The sequence below is a fragment of the Ovis aries genome, chromosome 25, assembly GCF_016772045.2.
Source record: "Ovis aries strain OAR_USU_Benz2616 breed Rambouillet chromosome 25, ARS-UI_Ramb_v3.0, whole genome shotgun sequence".
Lineage (NCBI taxonomy): Eukaryota > Metazoa > Chordata > Mammalia > Artiodactyla > Bovidae > Ovis > Ovis aries.
In genome coordinates this window covers 28,286,279-28,306,227 of record NC_056078.1, presented here as the reverse complement: position 1 = coordinate 28,306,227, position 19,949 = coordinate 28,286,279, and the positions used below count along the sequence as shown (strand labels likewise).

Here is a 19,949-nt window from a genome sequence, read left to right as displayed (position 1 = left end):
AAATTGCCAACATCCACTGGATCATTGAAAAAGCAAGAGAGTTCCAGAAAACATCTATTTCTGCTTTATTGACCATGTCAAAGCCTTTGACTGTGTGGATAACAATAAACTGGAAAATTCTGAAAGAGATTGGAATACCAGACCACCTGACCTGCCTCTTGAGAAACCTGTATGCAGGTCAGGAAGCAACAGTTAGAACTGGACACTGAACAACAGACTGGTTCCAAACAGGAAAAGGAGTACGTCAAGGCTATATATTGTCACCCTGCTTATTTATCTTAAATGCAGAGTATTTCATGAGAAACGCTGGGCTGGAAGAATCACAAGCTGGAATCAAGATTGCTGGAGAAATATCAATACCTCAGATATGCAGATGGCATACCTTATGGCAGAAAGTGAAGAAGAACTAAAGAGTGAAAAAGTTGGCTTAAAGCTCAACATTCAGAAAACTAAGATCATGGCATCCAGTTCTGTCACTTCTTGGCAAAGTGATGAGGAAACAATGGCTTACTTTATTTTGGGCGGCTCCAAAATCACTGCAGATGGTGATTGTAGCCATGAAATTAAAAGATGCTTATTCTTTGGAAGGAAAGTCATGACCAACCTAGACAGCATATTAAAAAGCAGAGACATTACTTTGCCAACAAAGGTCCATCTAGTCAAGGCTATGGTTTTCCAGTAGTCATGTATGGATGTGAGAGCTGGACTATAAAGAAAGCTGAGCACCAAAGAATTGATGCTTTTGAAGTGTGGTGTTGGAGAAGACTCTTGAGAGCCCCTTGGACTGCCAGGAGATCCAACCAGTCCATCCTAAAGGAGATCAGTCCTTGGTGTTCATTGGAAGGACTGATGTTGAAGCTGAAACTCCAATACTTTGGCTACCTGATGCGAAGAGCTGACTCATTTGAAAAGACCCTGATGTTGGGAAAGATTGAGGGCAGGAGGAGAAGGGGACAACAGAGGATGAGATGGCTGGATGGCATCACCGACTCAATGGACATGAGTTTGGGTTAACGCCGGGAGTTGGTGATGGACAGGGAGGCCTGGCGTGCTGGGATTCATGGGTCACAAAGAGTCGGACACAACTGAGTGACTGAACGGAACTGATTGCTAATGATGTTGAGTATCTTTTCATGAGCTTATTATCTATTTTTATATCTATGAAAAAAATTTCTATTCAAATCCTTTGCCTATTTTTTAAATGGAGTTATTTGTCTTTTATTGAGTTATAAGTGTTGTTCATATGTTCTGAATACTGGATCCATATTAAGTGTATGGTTTGCAAATATTTTCTCCCATTCTCTGAGATGTCTTTCACTTTCTTGATGGTGTCCTTTGGCAAAAAATTTTAATTTCTATGAAGTCTGATATGTCTTTTTTTGGTTGCTTTTGCTTAAGGTGTCAGAAGAAACCATTGCCTAATCCAAGGACATAAAGATCTACACCTGTGGTTTTTCCTATAACTTTCATGGTATTCTTTCTTACACTCAGGTCTTTGATCCATGTTGAGTCATTTTTATATATGATATAAGGTAGAGGCCCAACTTCATTCTTTTCATGTGGTTATATAGGCAATTGTACCAGCATCATTTGTTGAAAACTAGTCTTCAGTATTGAATTGTCTCAGTAATTTAAAATATTAGAAATATTGAGGATTACAGTGTTTTAAATCTTTGTAAGCACTTATGACTTTTGACTATGCCAAAGCCTTTGACTGTGTGGATCACAATAAACTGTGGAAAATTCTGAAAGAGATGGGAATACAGACCACCTGACCTGCCTCTTGAGAAACCTATATGCAGGTCAGGAAGCATCAGTTAGAACTGGACATGGAACAACAGACTGGTTCCAAATCGGAAACTCCAGGAGGTGGTGATGGACAGGGAGGCCTGGTGTGCTGCAGCTCATGGGGTCGCAAAGAGTCAGACACGACTGAACTGAACTGAACTGAAGCGCTACCAGGGGCTTCCCTGGTGGCTCAGAGGTTAAAGCATCTGCCTGCAATGCAGGAGACCTGGGTTCGATCCCTGGGTCAGCAAGATCCCCTAGAGAAGGAAATGGCAACCCACTCCAGTGTTCTTGCCTGGAGAATCCCATGGATGGGGGAGCCTGGTGGGCTACAGTCCACGGGGTTGCAAAGAGTCAGACACGACTGAGCGACTTGACTTCACTTCACTTCTTCAAGCACTTATCAACAGTAGTTTTCTTTCTTCTCATTGTGAAACTTGTGATACAGAGCGAGAATCTTTTTCTTTGTAAATTGTCCTGCTTCAAAGTTTGGTTCAGCTTTTAGTGTTTTATCCTTTCTGCCTTTAATGTTGTTAAATATCTCTGAGAGATCTTTTATTGATGATTATTTTCCAGTCACTTCCTCCAATATATCTTCATTCTTTTCATCATGATCACTTTCTTTATGTTAATAAGTTTACCTCCAACAAAATTCTTCTGACCTTCACCATATTCCTCTGACTGCGTATCTAGAGTTTCTCAAACAGCAAAAGTTGGAAACATTTTCCTTGTCAGCCTTTTATTCTTCATCTGCATTTTAGCTTGATTTGTGGGGGGATCAGCATGAGTTTTCTTTTTCATATTGAAGTATAGTTGATTTACAATTTGTGTTAGTGTCAGGCATACTGCAAAGTGATTTAGTTATACATATCTGTATATATGTATTCTTTTTCAGATTCTTTCCCCTGTAGGTTATTATGGAGCATTGAGTAGAATTCCTTGTGCTGTATAGTAGGTCCTTACTATATCTGTTTTATATACAGTAGTGTGTGTGTACACACTGCTCAGTCATAAATCCCCTAGGCAGATTCTTTACCACTGCGCCACCTGGGAAGCCTCATATTAACTAGTATGTGTATGTTAATCCCAGGTTCCTAATTTATCCCTCCCTGCTACCTTTCTGCTTTGGTAACCATAAGTCTGTTTTTTTGTGTTTTTTTTTTTTTTTTCTAAATTTTGTAGTTTGTATTGGAGTATAGTTGATTAACAATGTTGTGATAGTTTTAGGTGAACATCGAAAGGACTCAGCCATACATATACATGTATCCATTCCCCCCAAGATGGCACACTGATAAAGAATTTGCCTGCCTGTGTGGGAGATGTGGGTTCAGTTCCTAGGTTGGGAAGATCCCCTGGAGGAGGAAATGACAGCCCATTCCAGGATTCTTCCCTGGAGAATTCCATGGACAAAAGAGCCTGGTGGGCAGCAGTCCCTGGGGTCACAAAGAGTCAGATACAGCTAAGTGCGTGCGCACGCACGGTCTCCCCCAAACTCCCCTCCCATCTTGGTCCTTGTTGGTTATCCGTTTTGAATATAGCAGTGTGTTTATGTCCATCCCAAGCTCCCTATCTGTCCCTTTCTTTTAGTCTTTCCCCCACCCCCGACCATACGCTTGTTCTCTGAGTCTGGTTTCTGTTTTGTAAGTAAGTTCATTTGTATCATTTTATCATATAAGTGACCAAACGATATTTGTCTTTCTCTGACTTACTTAGTATAACAATCTCTATGTTGTTGCAAATGGAATTATTTCATTCCTTTTTATGGCTAAGTAATAGTCTATTGATAAGTATATACCACATCCTTGTCTATTCCTCTGTGAGTGGACATTTAGGTTGCTTCCTAAACGTCTTAGCTGTTGCAAATAGTGCTGCAGTGAACATCGGGGTGCATGTATCTTTTAGAATTATGGTTTTCTCTGGATATATGCCCAGGAGTGGGATTGCTGAATTAGATGAAAGCTCTGTTTTTCGTTTTTTAAGGAACCTCCGTACTGTTCTCTGTAGTGGCTCTGTCAGTTTACATTCCCACCAGCAGTGGAGGAAGTTTCTCCTTTCTGCACACCCTCTCCAGCATTTTTTGTTTCTAGACTTTTTGATGATGGTCATTCTGACCCTTGTGAGGTAATATCTCATAGTTTTGATATGCATGCTTTTGAACTGTGGTGTTGGAGAAGACTCTTGAGAGTCCCTTGGACTGCAAGGAGATCCAACCAGTCCATTCTGAAGGAGATCAGCCCTGGGATTTCTTTGGAAGGAATGATGCTAAAGCTGAAACTCCAGTATGTTGGCCACCTCATGCGAAGAGTTGACTCACTGGAAAAGACTCTGATGCTGGGAGGGATTGGGGGCAGGAGAAGGGGACGACAGAGGATGAGATGGCTGAATGGCATCAGTGACTTGATGGACGTGAGCCTAAGTGAACTCCGGGAGTTGGTGATGGACAGGGAGGCCTGGCATGCTACGATTCATGGGGTCACAAAGACACAACTAAGCGACTGAACTGAACTGAATAATTAGTGATGTTGAGCATTTTTTTCATGTGATTTTCTGTCATCTGTATGTCTTCTTTGGAAAAACATCTATTTAGATTGTCTGCCCATTTTTTGTTAGGGTTTATTTTTTTATACTGAGCTGTGTGAGCTGTTTGTGTATTTTGGAGATTAATCCCTATCAGTCGCATTGTGAGAGAGGTGAGCTCAGGTCCTACTCATCTTTTCCCATCTTGTCTCAGAACCAAGTCTATTTCAGTTTGATTTCAATTTCAGTTACAGCATTATTGCTTTCCATTTCTCTGCTGCAGTTACCTTTGTTGGCCAATTTCTTCTAATTGTCTATTATTGTAAAATATCACATAGATTTTTACTGAAGAATGAGGAGGCATACGCTTTGCTGTCTGTACAAGAACTGAATAACAGATATGCAGTGGCCAATCATTGATACTTTAAAGAAGTGGTTGGTCATTGGTCATGTTGCATCGCTGTTATTTATGTAGTAATTTGTGGATTGAAGAGCTAGTAGCAATATTTGCTACTATATATAGCAAGCAATGTAAAGAAATAGAGGAAAACAACAGAATGGGAAAGACTAGAGATCTCTTCAAGAAAATTAGAGATACCAAGGGAACATTTCATGCAAAGATGGGCTCGATAAAGGACAGAAATGGTAGGGACCTAACAGAAGCAGAAGATATTAAGAAGAGGTGGCAAGAATACACAGAAGAACTGTACAAAAAAGATCTTCACGACCAAGATAATCATGACGGTGTGATCACTTACCTAGAGCCAGACATCCTGGAATGTGAAGTCAAGTGGGCCTTAGAAAGCATCAATACGAACAAAGCTAGTGGAGGTGATGGAATTGCAGTTGAGCTATTTCAAATCCTAAAAGATGATGCTGTGAAAGTGCTGCACTCAATATGCCAGCAAATTTGGAAAACTCAGCAGTGGCCACAGGACTGGAAAAGGTCAGTTTTCATTCCAATCCCAAAGAAAGGCAATGCCAAAGAATGCTCAAACTACCGCACAGTTGCACTCATCTCATGTTAGTAAAGTAATGCTCAAAATTCTCCAAGCCAGGCTTCAGCAATACGTGAACTGTGAACTTCCAGATGTTCAAGCTGGTTTTAGAAAAAGCAGAGTAACCAGAGATCAAATTGCCAACATCTGCTGGATCATTGAAAAAGCAGGAGAGTTCCAGAAAAACATCTATTTCTGCTTGATTGACTATGCCAAAGCCATTGACTGTGTGGATCACAATAAACTGTGGAAAATTCTGAAAGAGATGGGAATACCAGACCACCTGACCTGCCTCTTGAGAAATCTGTATGCAGGTCAGGAAGCAGCAGTGAGAACTGGACATGGAACAACAGGCTGGTTCCACATAGGAAAAGGAGTACGTCAAGGCTGTATATTGTCACCCTGCTTATTTAAATTATATGTAGAGTACATCATGAGAAACACTGGGCTCGAAGAAGCACAAGCTGGAATCAAGATTGCTGGGAGAAATATCAATAACGTCAGATATGCAGAGGACACCACCCTATGGCAGAAAGCGAGAAAGAACTAAAGAGGCTCTTGATGAAAGTGAGAGTGAAAAAGTTGGCTTAAAGCTCAACATTCAGAAAACTAAAATCATGGCATTTGGTCCCATCACTTCATGGGAAATAGATGGGGAAACAGTGTCAGACTTTATTTTTGGGGGCTCCAAAATCACTGCAGATGGTGATTGCAGCCATGAAATTAAAAGACGCTTACTCCTTGGAAGGAAAGTTACGACCAACCTAGACAGCATATTAAAAAGCAGAGACCTTGTCAACAAAGGTCCATCTAGTCAAGGCTATAGTTTTTCCTGTGGTCACGTATGGATGTGAAAGTTGGATTATAAGAAAAGCTGAGCACCGAAGAATTGATGCTTTTGAACTGTGATGTTGGAGAAGACTCTTGAGAGTCCCATGGACTGCAAGGAGATCCAACCAGTCCATTCTAAAGGAGATCAGTCCTGGATGTTCTTTGGAAGGAATGATGCTAAAGCTGAAACTCCAGTACGCTGACCACCTCATGCGAAGAGTTGACTCATTGGAAAAGACTCTGATGCTGGGAGGGATTGTGGGCAGGAGGAAAAGAGGACGACAGAGGATGAAATGGCTGGATGGCATCACCAACTCAAAGGACGTGGGTTTTGGTGAACTCCGGGAGTTGGCGATGGACAGGGAGGCCTGGCGTGCTGCAATTCATGGGGTTGCAAAGAGTCTGACATGACTGAGTGACTGAACTGAACTGAACTGACTGATAGTAATTACTGCGGTATTGTATATAATTACTCACAGTTAATGTAATATGGTAACTGAAATGTCCACTGTGCTATTGGGGGTCTAGTGTTAATGGTTAGCTAAACCATGATATCTGAGATGTGCGCATTTTAGAACTGTGCAAAACAGGACTGCCTATATTTAAGTTTGCCTAAGTAAGTTATAATTTACTCCATGGTCATCTACAACTTCCTTGTTACTCATTTGATTATTAAAAAAATAAAAGCTATGATGTGTCTTTTCTTTCCTAATTTGTATTTATTCTTACCTGCTTAACCGTCACAGGCTCTTTCAGGCTACTTGATATTTCTGACTGAATAGTCTGATCCAAACCAAGGTGTCTACAACATAAGAAGTAAATTATCCACAGTAATAATAATTTACATAAGACTTGGACTTTGCTGTGAGCAAAGTTTTAGTTATGTACTCATTTTATCAACAGTGCTCTTTAGCTCACATTTTCCCTTCATTTTGCTAGCATTTTGTTATATTAGGGTGAAAAGAGGTAGTTAACATTATCTTTATTTTACAAACAAGAAAACTGATTGTATCCAAAGTTACATATGCTGTATTTTAACTAAGAAATCTGGACCGTGAACCCAAACCAAATATTTTTCTTATTTTCTTTTGCTGCTTCTCACTGGGACATTGTCACATCCAAATGAAGTTGTCAGGGCCTTGCAACAGGAATAATTAAATTAGTGTTTACTTCTTCCCTTTTTTACTTAAGTAGGGAAAAGATACATATCCAAAGGGGATTTCATTAAAGTAGATTGGGAATTTGCCAGTATTTGGGGCTTTGGGAAACATGCATCTTAATTTAAATTCTCAAGGAAAGTGTTTACTGACAATAATAAAAATTGTGAAATTCTAAGTTTAGAAAACTAATTCTAAAAATAAAAGTTTGTTGTGTATTAGGAAAATCATGTGTTCCAAACATTTGCTAAAGAAAAGCATATTAACTAAGATTCTAAAATAGCGTATAACATCTCTTAGTTTTTCATCCTTGATTTCTTAGAAACTCTCACTGATTTAAAAAAAAATGCTTTGCTTCTCATTTATTTAGAAGTACCTAACTGTGATATATAAGAGATCAAATGGGACTTAGATTTTTTTGAATAGTAATCTTGATAGTTCTTTTATCATGCCTTGTTTCTCATGCAGGTAGCAAATTATGGAGTTGGAGGACAGTATGAACCCCATTTTGATTTTGCACGGGTAAGTAAACAAAAAAAAATGGAGAATGTAGGACCCCATTTTGATTTTGCACAGGTAAGTAAACAAAAATAATGGAGAATGTAGGAGTTCTGCTGAAGCTTAGGCATGACATGTTAATTCTGTTATTTTAGTATTATAAATTCATAGCTTATTTTATAAGAGATTTGTAGCTCATTTGTGGAAGAGATTTGTAGCTCATTTGTAGAAGCATGGTGGGATAGATACTCTACACATTTTAGCAGTAAGAAACAACTAGAGACATGGAAAAGAATTTAGGATACTTTTAAATGCATTGCTGAGCTTTGGGGAAAGTAAAGGAAGTTCTCAAAGGCAAACTGAACAAAGAAAATCTAGAGACTAAAATTAGAGAGTTAAAAGGAAGCAAAAAGGCTGAGGCTGAAGGCATATACCTCCAGGAATGGAGAGCTTTGAAGATTAACAGCTCTGTGAGAGGACCTACATAAATGTAGGCTACTGACCTGAGATCCCTGCATAAAACCTAAATCTCTAAAGGCATACACCTTCAGAGAAAGAAAGGATGACCTAGAAAATCATCTGCTTTGAGTCAGGACAGTTCAGGAGTTTCCTTTTGCATCCTGGCTTGAGTAAGATGTATTATGGGAAGCTTCTTTGGGCAGTTTGAAAGCATAGGCCTGCAACAGCTATTAGGTGCCCCCAGGGTGTTGATACCTCAGTGATCAGATATAGAATATAAAATAACTATACAACACTTGATTCATTTTTGTCTTTTATTTTTACATTCTCAAAATGATTTAACTGAAATAGAATCTTCAGGTTGAAAAATTTTTTGAAATTTTAAATTTAGTGGATAAAGTTAAACAGATTAGAGACAGCTATGGTGAATTGGCCAGTAAATCTGCAGGAATTACAGGAATATATTTTGAAAGAAAAAAAAAATAGATGCAGAGACTGGAGGAAAACTAATATTAAAGCAGTTTGTTAAAAAGCCATCCTTTCCCAAGTACTCTTGCTTAAGTATTTAACCTTTTAAATTAATTTTAACATATTAGGCTATGAATTATATCATTACCAAATCTTAATTTAAGCTTTATTATAATTACATGAATTCTAAGAAATGTGCCAAGTATTCTAATCAACTTCTTGATCTATTACCATTTTAAAATAAGAGTATATTCTTTGGAAAGAAAACGCAGTCTGTTAATGTGTTATATTCCTTGACTGACTTAATCCTAAAATCCTAGATACTTTCTGTGTATAGGCTAGCAAAGAATATATTTTTAGTCTATTTTCCTTCTATTTTCAATTACTGAAAAATGTCTTAGGATCTTGGATGATGTGAAAGACTACAGTTTAAGTTCTGACATTAATGTAACTAAACTTTTTTTCTTAGGTTTGTATTTTGAAATAATTAGAGACTCCTAGGAAGTTTCCCCCAAAAAATGTACAGGAAGATCCCATGCACCCTTCACTCAGCCTTCTTCAGTGTTAACATCTTGCGTAACTATAGTTCATTATTAAAACCAGAAAATTGGCATTGGCACAAGCAACAGAGCTTATTCATGTTTCACCAGTTATACTGGCTCTCGTGTATATATGTATATAGTTTTATTACACGTGTAGCTTTGTGTAACTACCAGCACAGGTCAGGATACATAACTGCACCATCACTGTAAGACTCCCTTGTATACTACTCTGTAGCTCCACATACCCTTCTGCTATCCATAACTGCTGGTAATCATTAATCTGTTCTTTATGGTAATTGTTATTTCATAAATGTTGTATAAATGTTATATACAGCATGCATCCTTTTAAGATGGTTTCTTTTCACTCAGCATAATTCCCTTGAGATTCATCCATGTTTTTGCAGAACATATTGATAGGGTGTTTCTTTTTATTGCTGAGTAGTTTCTCGTGGTATGGAAATACCAGTTTAGTCATTCATCCTTTGAAGGCTATTAAGGGACATATTTTTGGGGGCTCCAAAATCACTGCAGATGGTGACTGCAGCCTTGAAATTAAAAGACGCTTACTCCTTGGAAGAAAAGTTATGACCAACCTAGATAGCATATTCAAAAGCAGAGATGTTACTTTGCCGACTAAGGTCTGTCTAGTCAAGGCTATGGTTTTTCTAGTAGTCATGTATGGATGTGAGAGTTGGACTGTGAAGAAGGCTGCGCTGAAGAATTGATGCTTTTGAACTGTGGTGTTGGAGAAGACTCTTGAGAATCCCTTGGACTGCAAGGAGATCTAACCAGTCCATTCTGAAGGAGATCAGCCCTGGGATTTCTCTGGAAGGAATGATGCTAAAGCTGAAACTCCAGTACTTTGGCCACCTCATGCGAAGAGTTGACTCATTGGAAAAGACTCTGATGCTGGGAGGGATTGGGGGCAGGAGGAGAAGGGGACGACAGAGGATGAGATGGCTGGATGGCATCACTGACTCGATGGACGTGAGTCTGAGTGAACTCCGGGAGATGGTGATGGACAGGGAGGCCTGGCGTGCTTCGATTCATGGGGTCCCAAAGAGTCAGACACAACTGAGCGACTGAACTGAACTGAAGGGACATATTGAGGATATGACACAGGAATGTGTAGAAATTTCTGTATGAAAAATAAAATACTTTTTTTTTTTGAAAAAATGCCAAGAGACTATTCTGTATTTTATTAGCTTTAAATAGCCAGATGTATGTTTTCTAGCCAGATTAAAGTGCTGACGATCAAAAGACAGGAATAGTAGCAGTGTGAATATTTGAATGGATCATGAGTTCAAAGTAAATCTCAAAGTTAGTTTTTTTACCCGCAGAGAATTGATTTAATGAATGGGGCTGAAAGTCTCTCATGTCTTGCTTGTTTGGAAGCTAAAACTATAGTTGTTAATTTTTTAAACAATCTGTGGATAGTAGATATTGGTTTTCATTGTATAGACTAACACATCTGTTTTTCCCCCCAAATGGTCTTATCAAAAGTATTCAGTGTACTAGTTGAATCAACAGTCAACAAATATTTGAGAGCCTTTTGTATATAGTGCACTGGATATTACAAAGGAACCTTTAGGGGCTATTTTTAGCATACTGTTCAGCATGTTACTGATGTTTACTTGCCTGTGGAGAATGTGCATTACTGAATTTTACATCACTCAATTGCATTTTATTCACAGAAAGATGAGCCAGATGCTTTCAAAGAGCTGGGGACAGGAAATAGAATTGCTACATGGCTGTTTTATGTAAGTTATAGCTAAAATTTTCATTTTAAGTTGGGATTTGATCACATGACTTATTTTAATGTGTTTAGATGTTTGCTTTGGTTAGCTCTTAACATCTTAGTTGAATGTTTCTTACAACTGAGTAAAGAGGGTTAAGATTTTTTTTTTCATTTATCGATTTTTCAGAGTGTACTTACTACAGCCTGAGGAAGAAAGTTAAAATGATCATATCAGAAAAATGTACAAATCATAGGTATTAACTTGATAAATTTTCACAAAGTGAACATATCTAGTGTATTCAGCACTCAGACCAAGAAATAGTACATTACAGCACCCTAGAAGCCCTTTCCTCAAGGGTAACCATTCTCACATTGTTCATTAGTTTCAAAACAGTATGATCTTTTAAAAAATTGTTTATCTATTGATACATATAGAAAAACCAAGCTTTGATCATATAATATTTGCCCCAGTTATCTATTGCTGCATAACAAATCATGCCAAAACTGAATGGTTTAAATTAATAATTTGATTTTTACCTATCATGGTGGTGAGATTGGGCTTTATTCATGGTTCTTGCTCTGAATCTCTCATGATGGCTAGCACTTGGGGTCACCTTGAAGATTGAGATTGAAGCTGACCAAAATACTGACTTTTGGCCTGGGCTTCCTCACAGCATGGTGACTGGATTCTAAGGGCAAGTATCCTCCCGCAAAAGGCAGTATGTGACATTTTTATTAGCCATGCTCCGAAGTCAAATAGTATCACTTCTGCTGTATTTTATTAATTGAGGCCATTATAGATGTCTGCCATGCTTCAAGAAGGAAGGAACATAGACATAGATTCTACCACTCAAGAAGCATGCCCCTGTCATGTAAAAAGAACACATGGGACAGGACATATTGGGGTATATTAGATTTAGCAAGTACAGTCTCCTACAGTGTTGTAACCTTCATTAACTTTAAAAGATGTATTTTACATTGACTTAGTTTTGCTTATTTCATTGTTATTTCCATCCCCTATCCTCCTTTGATTTATATGAAACTGAATCTTTTTGTTACCTATTTTATTTCACTCCCTACCAGATCTGTGTCTCCCTACTCCATCTGGTTTCTTTCTTCCTTGCTCCCTGCTCCCTTCTGTTTGTCTTTTGCCCAGTTTTTTTCTGATCATTCTTCTTTCCCTCCTTTTTTTTTTTTTTAACAGACCTCTTTCCCTCTATCCAACCTACCTTGTCACTCTCCTGATTGCTCTCCTCATCCCTCTCACAACTCCATCTGGTTTGCAGAAGGATCTAAGACACCATAAAAAAAGGATTTAAGATGTATAAGATAAATTAAGAATGATAGAGGGAAAACCAGGGGAGAAGCTGATAACATTATGCAAAAATTCATGTTGTGAAGTCTTTGTATATTTTCTAGAGGTGAGATCTGTAGACTTGTACTAATTTATATACCATCTTTGAGTGTGATGCTTGTCAAACTTTTGATCTGTACATCTTTTACTTCATCAGACTAGCAGTTATTGTGGTTTTAATTTGCATTTCTCTTATTAGAGAGGTTGAGCATCTTTTCAGATTTTTAAGAGCCATTAAGCATTTGCTTTTGGCTGTATTTGTTTCATAAAAGCAGGCATACACGATGCTGTATTATCTGGTCCAGTATTCATAAATGTTAGTTACAAATAATCTATTTAGACTATATATTAATTATGCCTCCCTTTAGTTAGATATGGCATTTTTATTAATTAGTTTTCATTTTTTCCCACTATTTGAATGCTCTTCCCAGATGGGCCCATAACACAAAGTTTAAATTTCTCCAAAGTTAACTTTTCATTGCTTAAGAGCGATCAGGTCTTTGATGCTGATTATACATGTATCACAGCAAAATGCACTTCTTTATATCACTCAGTGCCTTTGACTTTAAACTGTTTGATATTGAGGTCAGACTCTGTTTTCTTTGGTACAGCTTCCCTGGTGGCTTGGTACAGCATTTGCCTATATATCACTGACTATAGCATATAGATGGATTTTGCTTGATGACACACTACATTATACTTCCTTATTTTTTTGAAAAAAATCTTCATTCTATGATCTGTGTTTCCTTTGCCTCATTTTGTGCATGTACTTCTTCAATTTATTTGGAAGATTTGTGTTTTTATTCTGGTTTACCTTTAAGACTATAACTTTATAAATCTCTTAATTTTCTAATTTTTACCGTGTGTTGATACCCTACATGAGAAATGACAAAACTGGTTGTAGTTTATTACTTTTCTCTTAGTGTTTATTTCTATTTTGTTTGAATTCACTTATTTAAATATATCTTGAATACCTACTATTTTGAGGTACCATTTTAGACACTGAAGCTCAATAATTAAAACAGGTGAAAATTCCTACCCCCATGGAGGTGATATTCTGGTGCTATATAATACATATTTATACCCTTATGTTACTCAATTTGTCAGTTTTAAATCCTCTCTTTTTACCTCTGTCTATAAAAGAAATAGCTATCTCCCAAATCCTTTTCCAATCTCCCTTGCTGACTTTATCTTTCTTTTGCTTTTATGTATGTAAACCCAAATGGCATCTTGTTTTTTAAAAACTGACCAGCATGCACCAAGCCATCTATGTAATTAGAAGTGCAGGTATTCTCATTCTAGTATTCAGTATCATATCTATCTCACAGTAGCATGTTTATTTTTTTTTAATATCTGGCAGTTTATTAACCAGTGGAACATACTGAACAACAAACTGTTACATCTTTCAGGAAGAAAAAACACTAAATTTGAAAACACATCACCCACTGAATTCGAACACAACACCTCAATTAAGAGAAACATTTGTACAGTTTAGATCTTTATTTTTACACCCATCAGGCCATGAATTCATAGGGAATGGGCTCCAGCAGTTTGGGTTCCTTTCCATTGGTCCTCATGAAGTGTGCTTCTCTGGGTGGAATAGGCTGGTATTTCAGCTGAACTCAAGTCCCTTTCTCTTTGGTTTCCTTCTTTTTCTGATCATTTTCCTTCACACGTTTCAGGAATCTATCTTGGCAAATTAATTGTTTTGGCAAGAATCTTATCCTTGTTTGTTTACAGTGATGCCAACAGCATGCTGGGTAACACTGTAGGCTCTCCCAGTTTTGGCATGGTAACATTTGTGGGGCATTCCTTTTTGAACAATACCCATTCCCTTGGTATCTATAATATCACCCTTCTTGTAGATTCGCATGTATGTGGCCAAAGGAAGAACTCCATGTTTTCTGAGAGGCCTAGAGAACACGTAGTGGGTGATCCTCCTTTTGCCCTTTGTAGTTTTGGTCGTTTTGGTGAATTAGCCTGATGGGCCAGGGGAGAGATGGGAAGCAGCAGGAGACATGCATGGTCCTTAGTTGGAAGATGGAGGTTCCAGCCGAAAGGGGCATGTTTAATTTTATTCCACCAGCGCTTTTGATAATACTCTGTCGTCTCTTATTAGATGAGTGATGTGTTAGCAGGAGGAGCCACCGTTTTTCCTGAAGTAGGAGCTAGTGTTTGGCCCAAAAAGGTAAGCTTGATTTGTCATTTTAGCTGGGGGTGTTTCTCTGTTTTTTTTTTTTACCCTCAGGAAGAGAGATACCTATAGTTACTTATCTATAAAAATAAATAACATTTTAAAAGGTAGTATACTTAAGGAATACATTATCTATAGGAAAATCTTTACTTTTTTTTTTTGTACAATTTACCATGGGTACCCAGAGGTATGAACAACCAGGGATTAGTATTTAGAAGTTTTCATTTTTAAAATGGGTTCCATATGATGCTTGCTATTTATAAGATGTGTTAGCTTTGGCAAACACACTTCTTTGTTAAGCAACTCTGATGTTAATGTTTTCATGTCATTGCCAAAATTTTCTAAGTTATGTCATCCTTTCAGAATTCTATTAGAGGAGATATAGTGCTGCCATGGGGAATTATTTCCATAAAACAGGAAATTTTAATTACTGTAAAAGTGATAACCTCATACTTTATTTGGGAATAATTTTGTATTGTTCTCCTCAGGGAACTGCTGTTTTCTGGTATAATCTGTTTGCCAGTGGAGAAGGAGATTATAGTACACGGCATGCAGCCTGTCCAGTGCTGGTTGGAAACAAATGGGGTAAATATTTCCTGTAGTCTCTGAATAGAATTTATGATTTTGGTCTCTTATTTTGGAATTATTTTTTATGACATTTTAAATACTAGTTCTACTTGTTACTCTGAGAAACACTAATGGACTCAAAATTAAGTTAGACAATATCTTCCTCTCATGGGATTCACAGTTGTCTCAGACACATTAGTGGGTAGAATATAATGTAGTATATGATAATACACAGATGTAAACAGAAGACAGTAACTACTTACATTTAGGGAGGCTTCTTTGAAGTTTTAATTTTTGTTTGCTCTTGAAGATAAGCAGTTGTTTTCCAAGCATGTTAGGGACCAGGGCCAGGACTCGTATGAGGCTGGAGAGGTACTCTCAAGGGTCATGCAAGTATAGAACTGGCCAAGTTAAAAAAAGGGAATAGAAATGGGTAAGATTATCTTAATAAAGATTCATTTAACCCCATAACTATTTTAGTATGTGTCACTTGGCCACACTTCAAAGATTTAAAAGAAGTGATGTTTCTATTTGTGAACCACTGGACTAGAATAAAGAGAGGCTAGCACAGGAGAGATGAGTTTAGAAGGCTATTTCCTGTTGTCTTAAGTGGGTGATGATAAAAGGCTGGACTAAGGCAGCTGCAGATGATTTGGAGAGCAGTGAACAGATTGAAGAGATCAAAGAAGGAGAAAATGACAGGGTTTAATGAATGGAAGATTGGCTACACAGGTTAAGAAAGGTAACAGACTAGTTAAGAATTAGTAAGGAATTAGTAAGAGTTAGTTTAGATATTTTATACATGTTGATGCCATGTTCTATAATATAGGAGAAGAAGGAAATTAATTCCTTTTGGGGTATATTAAACAGTATCTTGGAACACAGGAAACTTAATGAGCACATAATAGAAATTAATCATAGAGTTCGTCCTTTAGCATGGAGACTTTATGTTCATCTTTTAAATGTCTTTGTATTAGAAGTTGTATTTTGTGAGCAGGTAAAACAGTGTTTTGTTCTGTGTATATCTATATCGCTTCCCTAGTAGCTCAGATGGTAATGAATCTGCCTGCAATGCAGGAGATCCAGGGTTTGATCCTTGGGTCAGGAAGATCCCCTGGAGAAGGAAATGGCAATCCACTCCAGTATTCTTGCCTGAAGAATTCCATGGACAGAGGGGCCTGGTGGGCTACAGTTTATGGTGTCACAAAGTCAGACATGACTGGGTGACTAACACATACCCACATCACAAGCCTTAGATTGAACATTAGAAACTTCAAGAAACGTACATTTACAGATTCTCAAATGTACGTACATATAAAATCTTCTGTATCTCCATCATTTAGTGAAGTTCTTGAAAGATAGCCTTAGTAGCGTGCATCTTTGTCTGGTTTTGGTCTTGAATTTTTTAACCCATGTTGAAACTTCATGATAGAGCTATATCTTAGAAGAAGTTAATTCAATACTAGTTAGATAGCAGGATACATTAATATATTTTGTTCTTTCACAGTATCCAATAAATGGCTCCATGAACGTGGACAGGAGTTTCGAAGACCATGCACCTTGTCAGAATTGGAATGACAAATGAACTTTCTTTCTCTCCTGTTGTACTCTAATGTGTCTGATACACACAATTCCCAGTCTTAACTTTCAAGAGTTTACAATTGACTAACACTCCGTGATTGATTCAGTCATGAACCTCATCCCGTGTTTCATCTGTGGACAATCACTAACTTTGTGGGGGTTTTTTTCTTTTAAAAGTAACACTAAATCATCACATTGTACATATGAAAAACCTTAAAGTTCAGTTAGTATCACAGAGGACAAAAAGGCAGGGTTAAAAATGAGGAACTTTTACCTTTATATTTAAAAAAAATTTTTTTGGTTGGAAAAAAAAATTCAAGTCAAGCATCTGATTATAATATTTCAGTATATCTCTGTTGGTGGGTGGTGAACTAAAATGGTCCATCTGATTAAGGAACAGATGCCTTACAGTGTATACCTAGGTACTATGTTTACCTAGTCTTAGCTTTCTTCTGGATCTGCCTGACGACTAGGAATAAATTAGCCCTCTAAACTCGGTTCAGTTTAACGTTTGCCCCTATGTTTTCTAAGTAGATTTTTTCTTCTCCCAAGTCCTTTTTAAAGTATTATTTTTACCAATGTGCTCCTTTCATAGCTCCTCTGTGGTGAATTAAATTTGAGTTAAAATACTTTGATTAAAAAAAAATTTTAACAGAAGGTCCTACATTAAAAGTTTTGGCCTTCTTAACAGAAATGATCATGACTTCATCTGTTTCTTCTTTTTCTTAAATGACTCATGATTTTGTCCAAAAATTTTTGTTGTTTTCCTTAGTGCTAATTCCTTGCCTCTTATTCCAGCTATAGACAGTAGGGGATGATGATGTTGGCATTCAGATTAAATAAATATTGTGCCTTAGGAGACTGGAAATTTTAAAATGTACAAGTTCTTCCAATGATGAGGGGATTGATAAAAAAAAAAAAAAGTTTTTCCTAAACAGTCAAAATGTTTGTTTCTTCAATTCTGAAATGTGTTGTGACAATAACCTATTTATGATCTTAAACCTTTTTTTAAAAATGTTTCTGTTTTCTGTGTGGTATTTTTCATATTTGAATGTGAATGTATGCTATTGCAATAACAGGTTATTTCTTTTTATTTAGGACCTAGACTTATTCTTGATGTTCATTCATTCTAAAGTCTCATTGTTATGGTAGAAAATGTAGGCTTTCTAAACCTTCAGATATGTAATCAAATACGTTACCTTCAAAGGGAGCTCTGATCTTTAATACTATGGTTATGGAATTTTTGCAATAATGTTATGTAAGACTTTATTTTATTCAGATATATGGTGTGTTAGCAGAAAGCTCTAAACATAAGGAAGTATGTTATTTGACCCTTTAAGCTAACCTTTACATTTCTTATGGTGAATCCTAGTTCATTCAAGGGCTCTTTATCCTTCACACAGTATTCAAATAGGAATTTGGTTAATTCTCTGGGAAACAGGGTATTCAAAAACAATTGGTAAAAAGTAAACTGAAGTTTCTTTCTTCTACCTATCCTTTATTCCACTACAAGTATTTTAGTAAGAAGTTGAGAATTAAATTCATTAACCTACTCAGATTTTTTCTGACCACAGATGATTTTTTAAAAATCTTTTTTAGATGGAAGCAATGTAAATTCAAAATTGTAGAAATAAATGGGGGTTCAAAGAACGGATATAACCTTTATTGCCACATGTGTTTTAGCTAGTAGAATAAAAAATACCTTTTTTGAAAGGAAGTGATATATTCCATAATCTTAACAGTTTCATTATATTTAATCCCAAATCCCCACACAGGAATTGGTAAACTCCTTTCAGTGTTAGTTAGGTCTTACAGAAACCTCCCAAGTTTTATAATTACCAGCTATTTTTCTTTATAAATGCAAAGAAGAAAAAAAAATCCAGTGTAAAACTTTGCAGTTTTTTTTTTTATGGTGAACTTTAAAATAAATGAGAGCTAGAGCTATCATGGAAAATGTAGTTTCCTCACCAACCCTAATTGTCCATCCTTTAAGACTGGTTAAAGTTAATGAACGATGAAACTCCCATAGAATTATCACCAGTATCAATCAAGTTGACAGGAGTGAACGGGAGAGTTCACCAGAACACTCATTCAGGGTAAGTAAATGTCGTAACTAGTAGGATTGTTTCAAAAGACAATGAAATGACTTTAGGATTCCTCAGAAAGCTAGATGGTAAATGCAGTAGTGAAAGAAGCAACCAACCATCTACTTCGGTGAATTGATAATAAAATGGTTACTACAGCATAAAAAGGATTCAGTTGTAAGCAGTAAACACATACACATATATAAAAATAATACCTTATATGTGTATGTGTGTTTATGTCATTGTAGCTGAGGAGAATCTGAATATCCTTATGTAGTCTTATGATTGGTTATATGTAAATTCTATGCCAGGTTTCTACTTAAGTCCATACAAGGTAAAAAATGAACAAATGTGTAGGGTCCCGTGAGCTAAACAACTGAATGACTAAATGCTTGCCATTAAGAATCTTAGTTTAATACCAAAATAGCACAACCACCACCACAGTCATTAAATACCTAAGTCACTTGAGCAGGAATAAACAGAATTATGAAATGGAGATTTGCAGAGAAAGGGGAGAAAAATGGTATCTAAGTCTGGATGGCCAGCAACACAAGAACCAGTCTCTTCTCTTGGTGCACTTATTTCACTCTGGTTCAGTTCAGCTCAGTCGTGTCTGACTCTTTGTGACCCCATGGACTGCAGCACTCCAGGTTTCCCTGTCCATCACCAACTCCCGGAGTTTACTCAAACTCATGTGCATTGAGTTGGTGATGCCATCCAACCATCTCATCCTCTGCCGTCCCCTTCTCCTCTCGCCTTCAATCTTTCCCAGCATCAGGGTCTTTTCCAATGAGTCAGTTCTTCACATCAGGTGGCCAAAGTATTGGAGTTTCAGCTTCAGCATCAGTCCTTCCAATGAACACTCAGGACTGATCTCCTTTAGAATGGACTGGTTGGATCTCCTTGTGGTCCAAGGACCTCTCAAGAGTCTTCTCCAACACCACAGTTCAAAAGCATCAGTTCTTCGGTGCTCAGCTTTCTTTATAGTCCAGCTCTCACATCCATACATGACTACTGGAAAAACCATAGCCTTGACTAGACAGACCTTTGTTGGCAAAGTAATGTCTTTGCTTTTTAATATGCTGTCTAGGTTGGTCATAAATTTCCTTCCAAGGAGCAAGCATCTTTTAATTTCATGGCTGCAGTCACCATCTGCAGTGATTTTGGAGTCCA

The 19,949-nt window shown here is 37.2% G+C and overlaps 1 protein-coding gene, 1 long non-coding RNA gene and 1 pseudogene across 7 annotated transcripts in view; 1 reads left to right on the top strand and 2 right to left on the bottom strand.

Annotated features, from left to right (window-relative positions):
* Positions 1 to 12,421, bottom strand: part of LOC132658647 (uncharacterized) — a 28,702-nt gene extending 16,281 nt beyond the window's left edge. Inside the window, exon 1 of the long non-coding RNA XR_009598539.1 lies at positions 12,226 to 12,421. This is a non-coding gene — a long non-coding RNA (uncharacterized LOC132658647). The remainder of the gene's footprint in view (positions 1 to 12,225) is intronic.
* Positions 1 to 17,709, top strand: part of P4HA1 (prolyl 4-hydroxylase subunit alpha 1) — a 94,475-nt gene extending 76,766 nt beyond the window's left edge. For all 6 annotated transcript variants that reach the window (XM_060406654.1, XM_060406655.1, XM_060406657.1 and 3 more), the window contains 5 exons: positions 7,764 to 7,813; positions 10,953 to 11,018; positions 14,470 to 14,538; positions 15,033 to 15,129; positions 16,619 to 17,709. In XM_060406654.1, coding sequence (XP_060262637.1) covers positions 7,764 to 7,813; positions 10,953 to 11,018; positions 14,470 to 14,538; positions 15,033 to 15,129; positions 16,619 to 16,689 — 353 coding nt within the window. In that variant the 3' untranslated portion in view covers positions 16,690 to 17,709. The remainder of the gene's footprint in view (positions 1 to 7,763; positions 7,814 to 10,952; positions 11,019 to 14,469; positions 14,539 to 15,032; positions 15,130 to 16,618) is intronic.
* Positions 13,686 to 14,325, bottom strand: LOC106990702 (large ribosomal subunit protein eL21-like; annotated as a pseudogene).
* Positions 17,710 to 19,949: the final 2,240 nt, after the last annotated feature.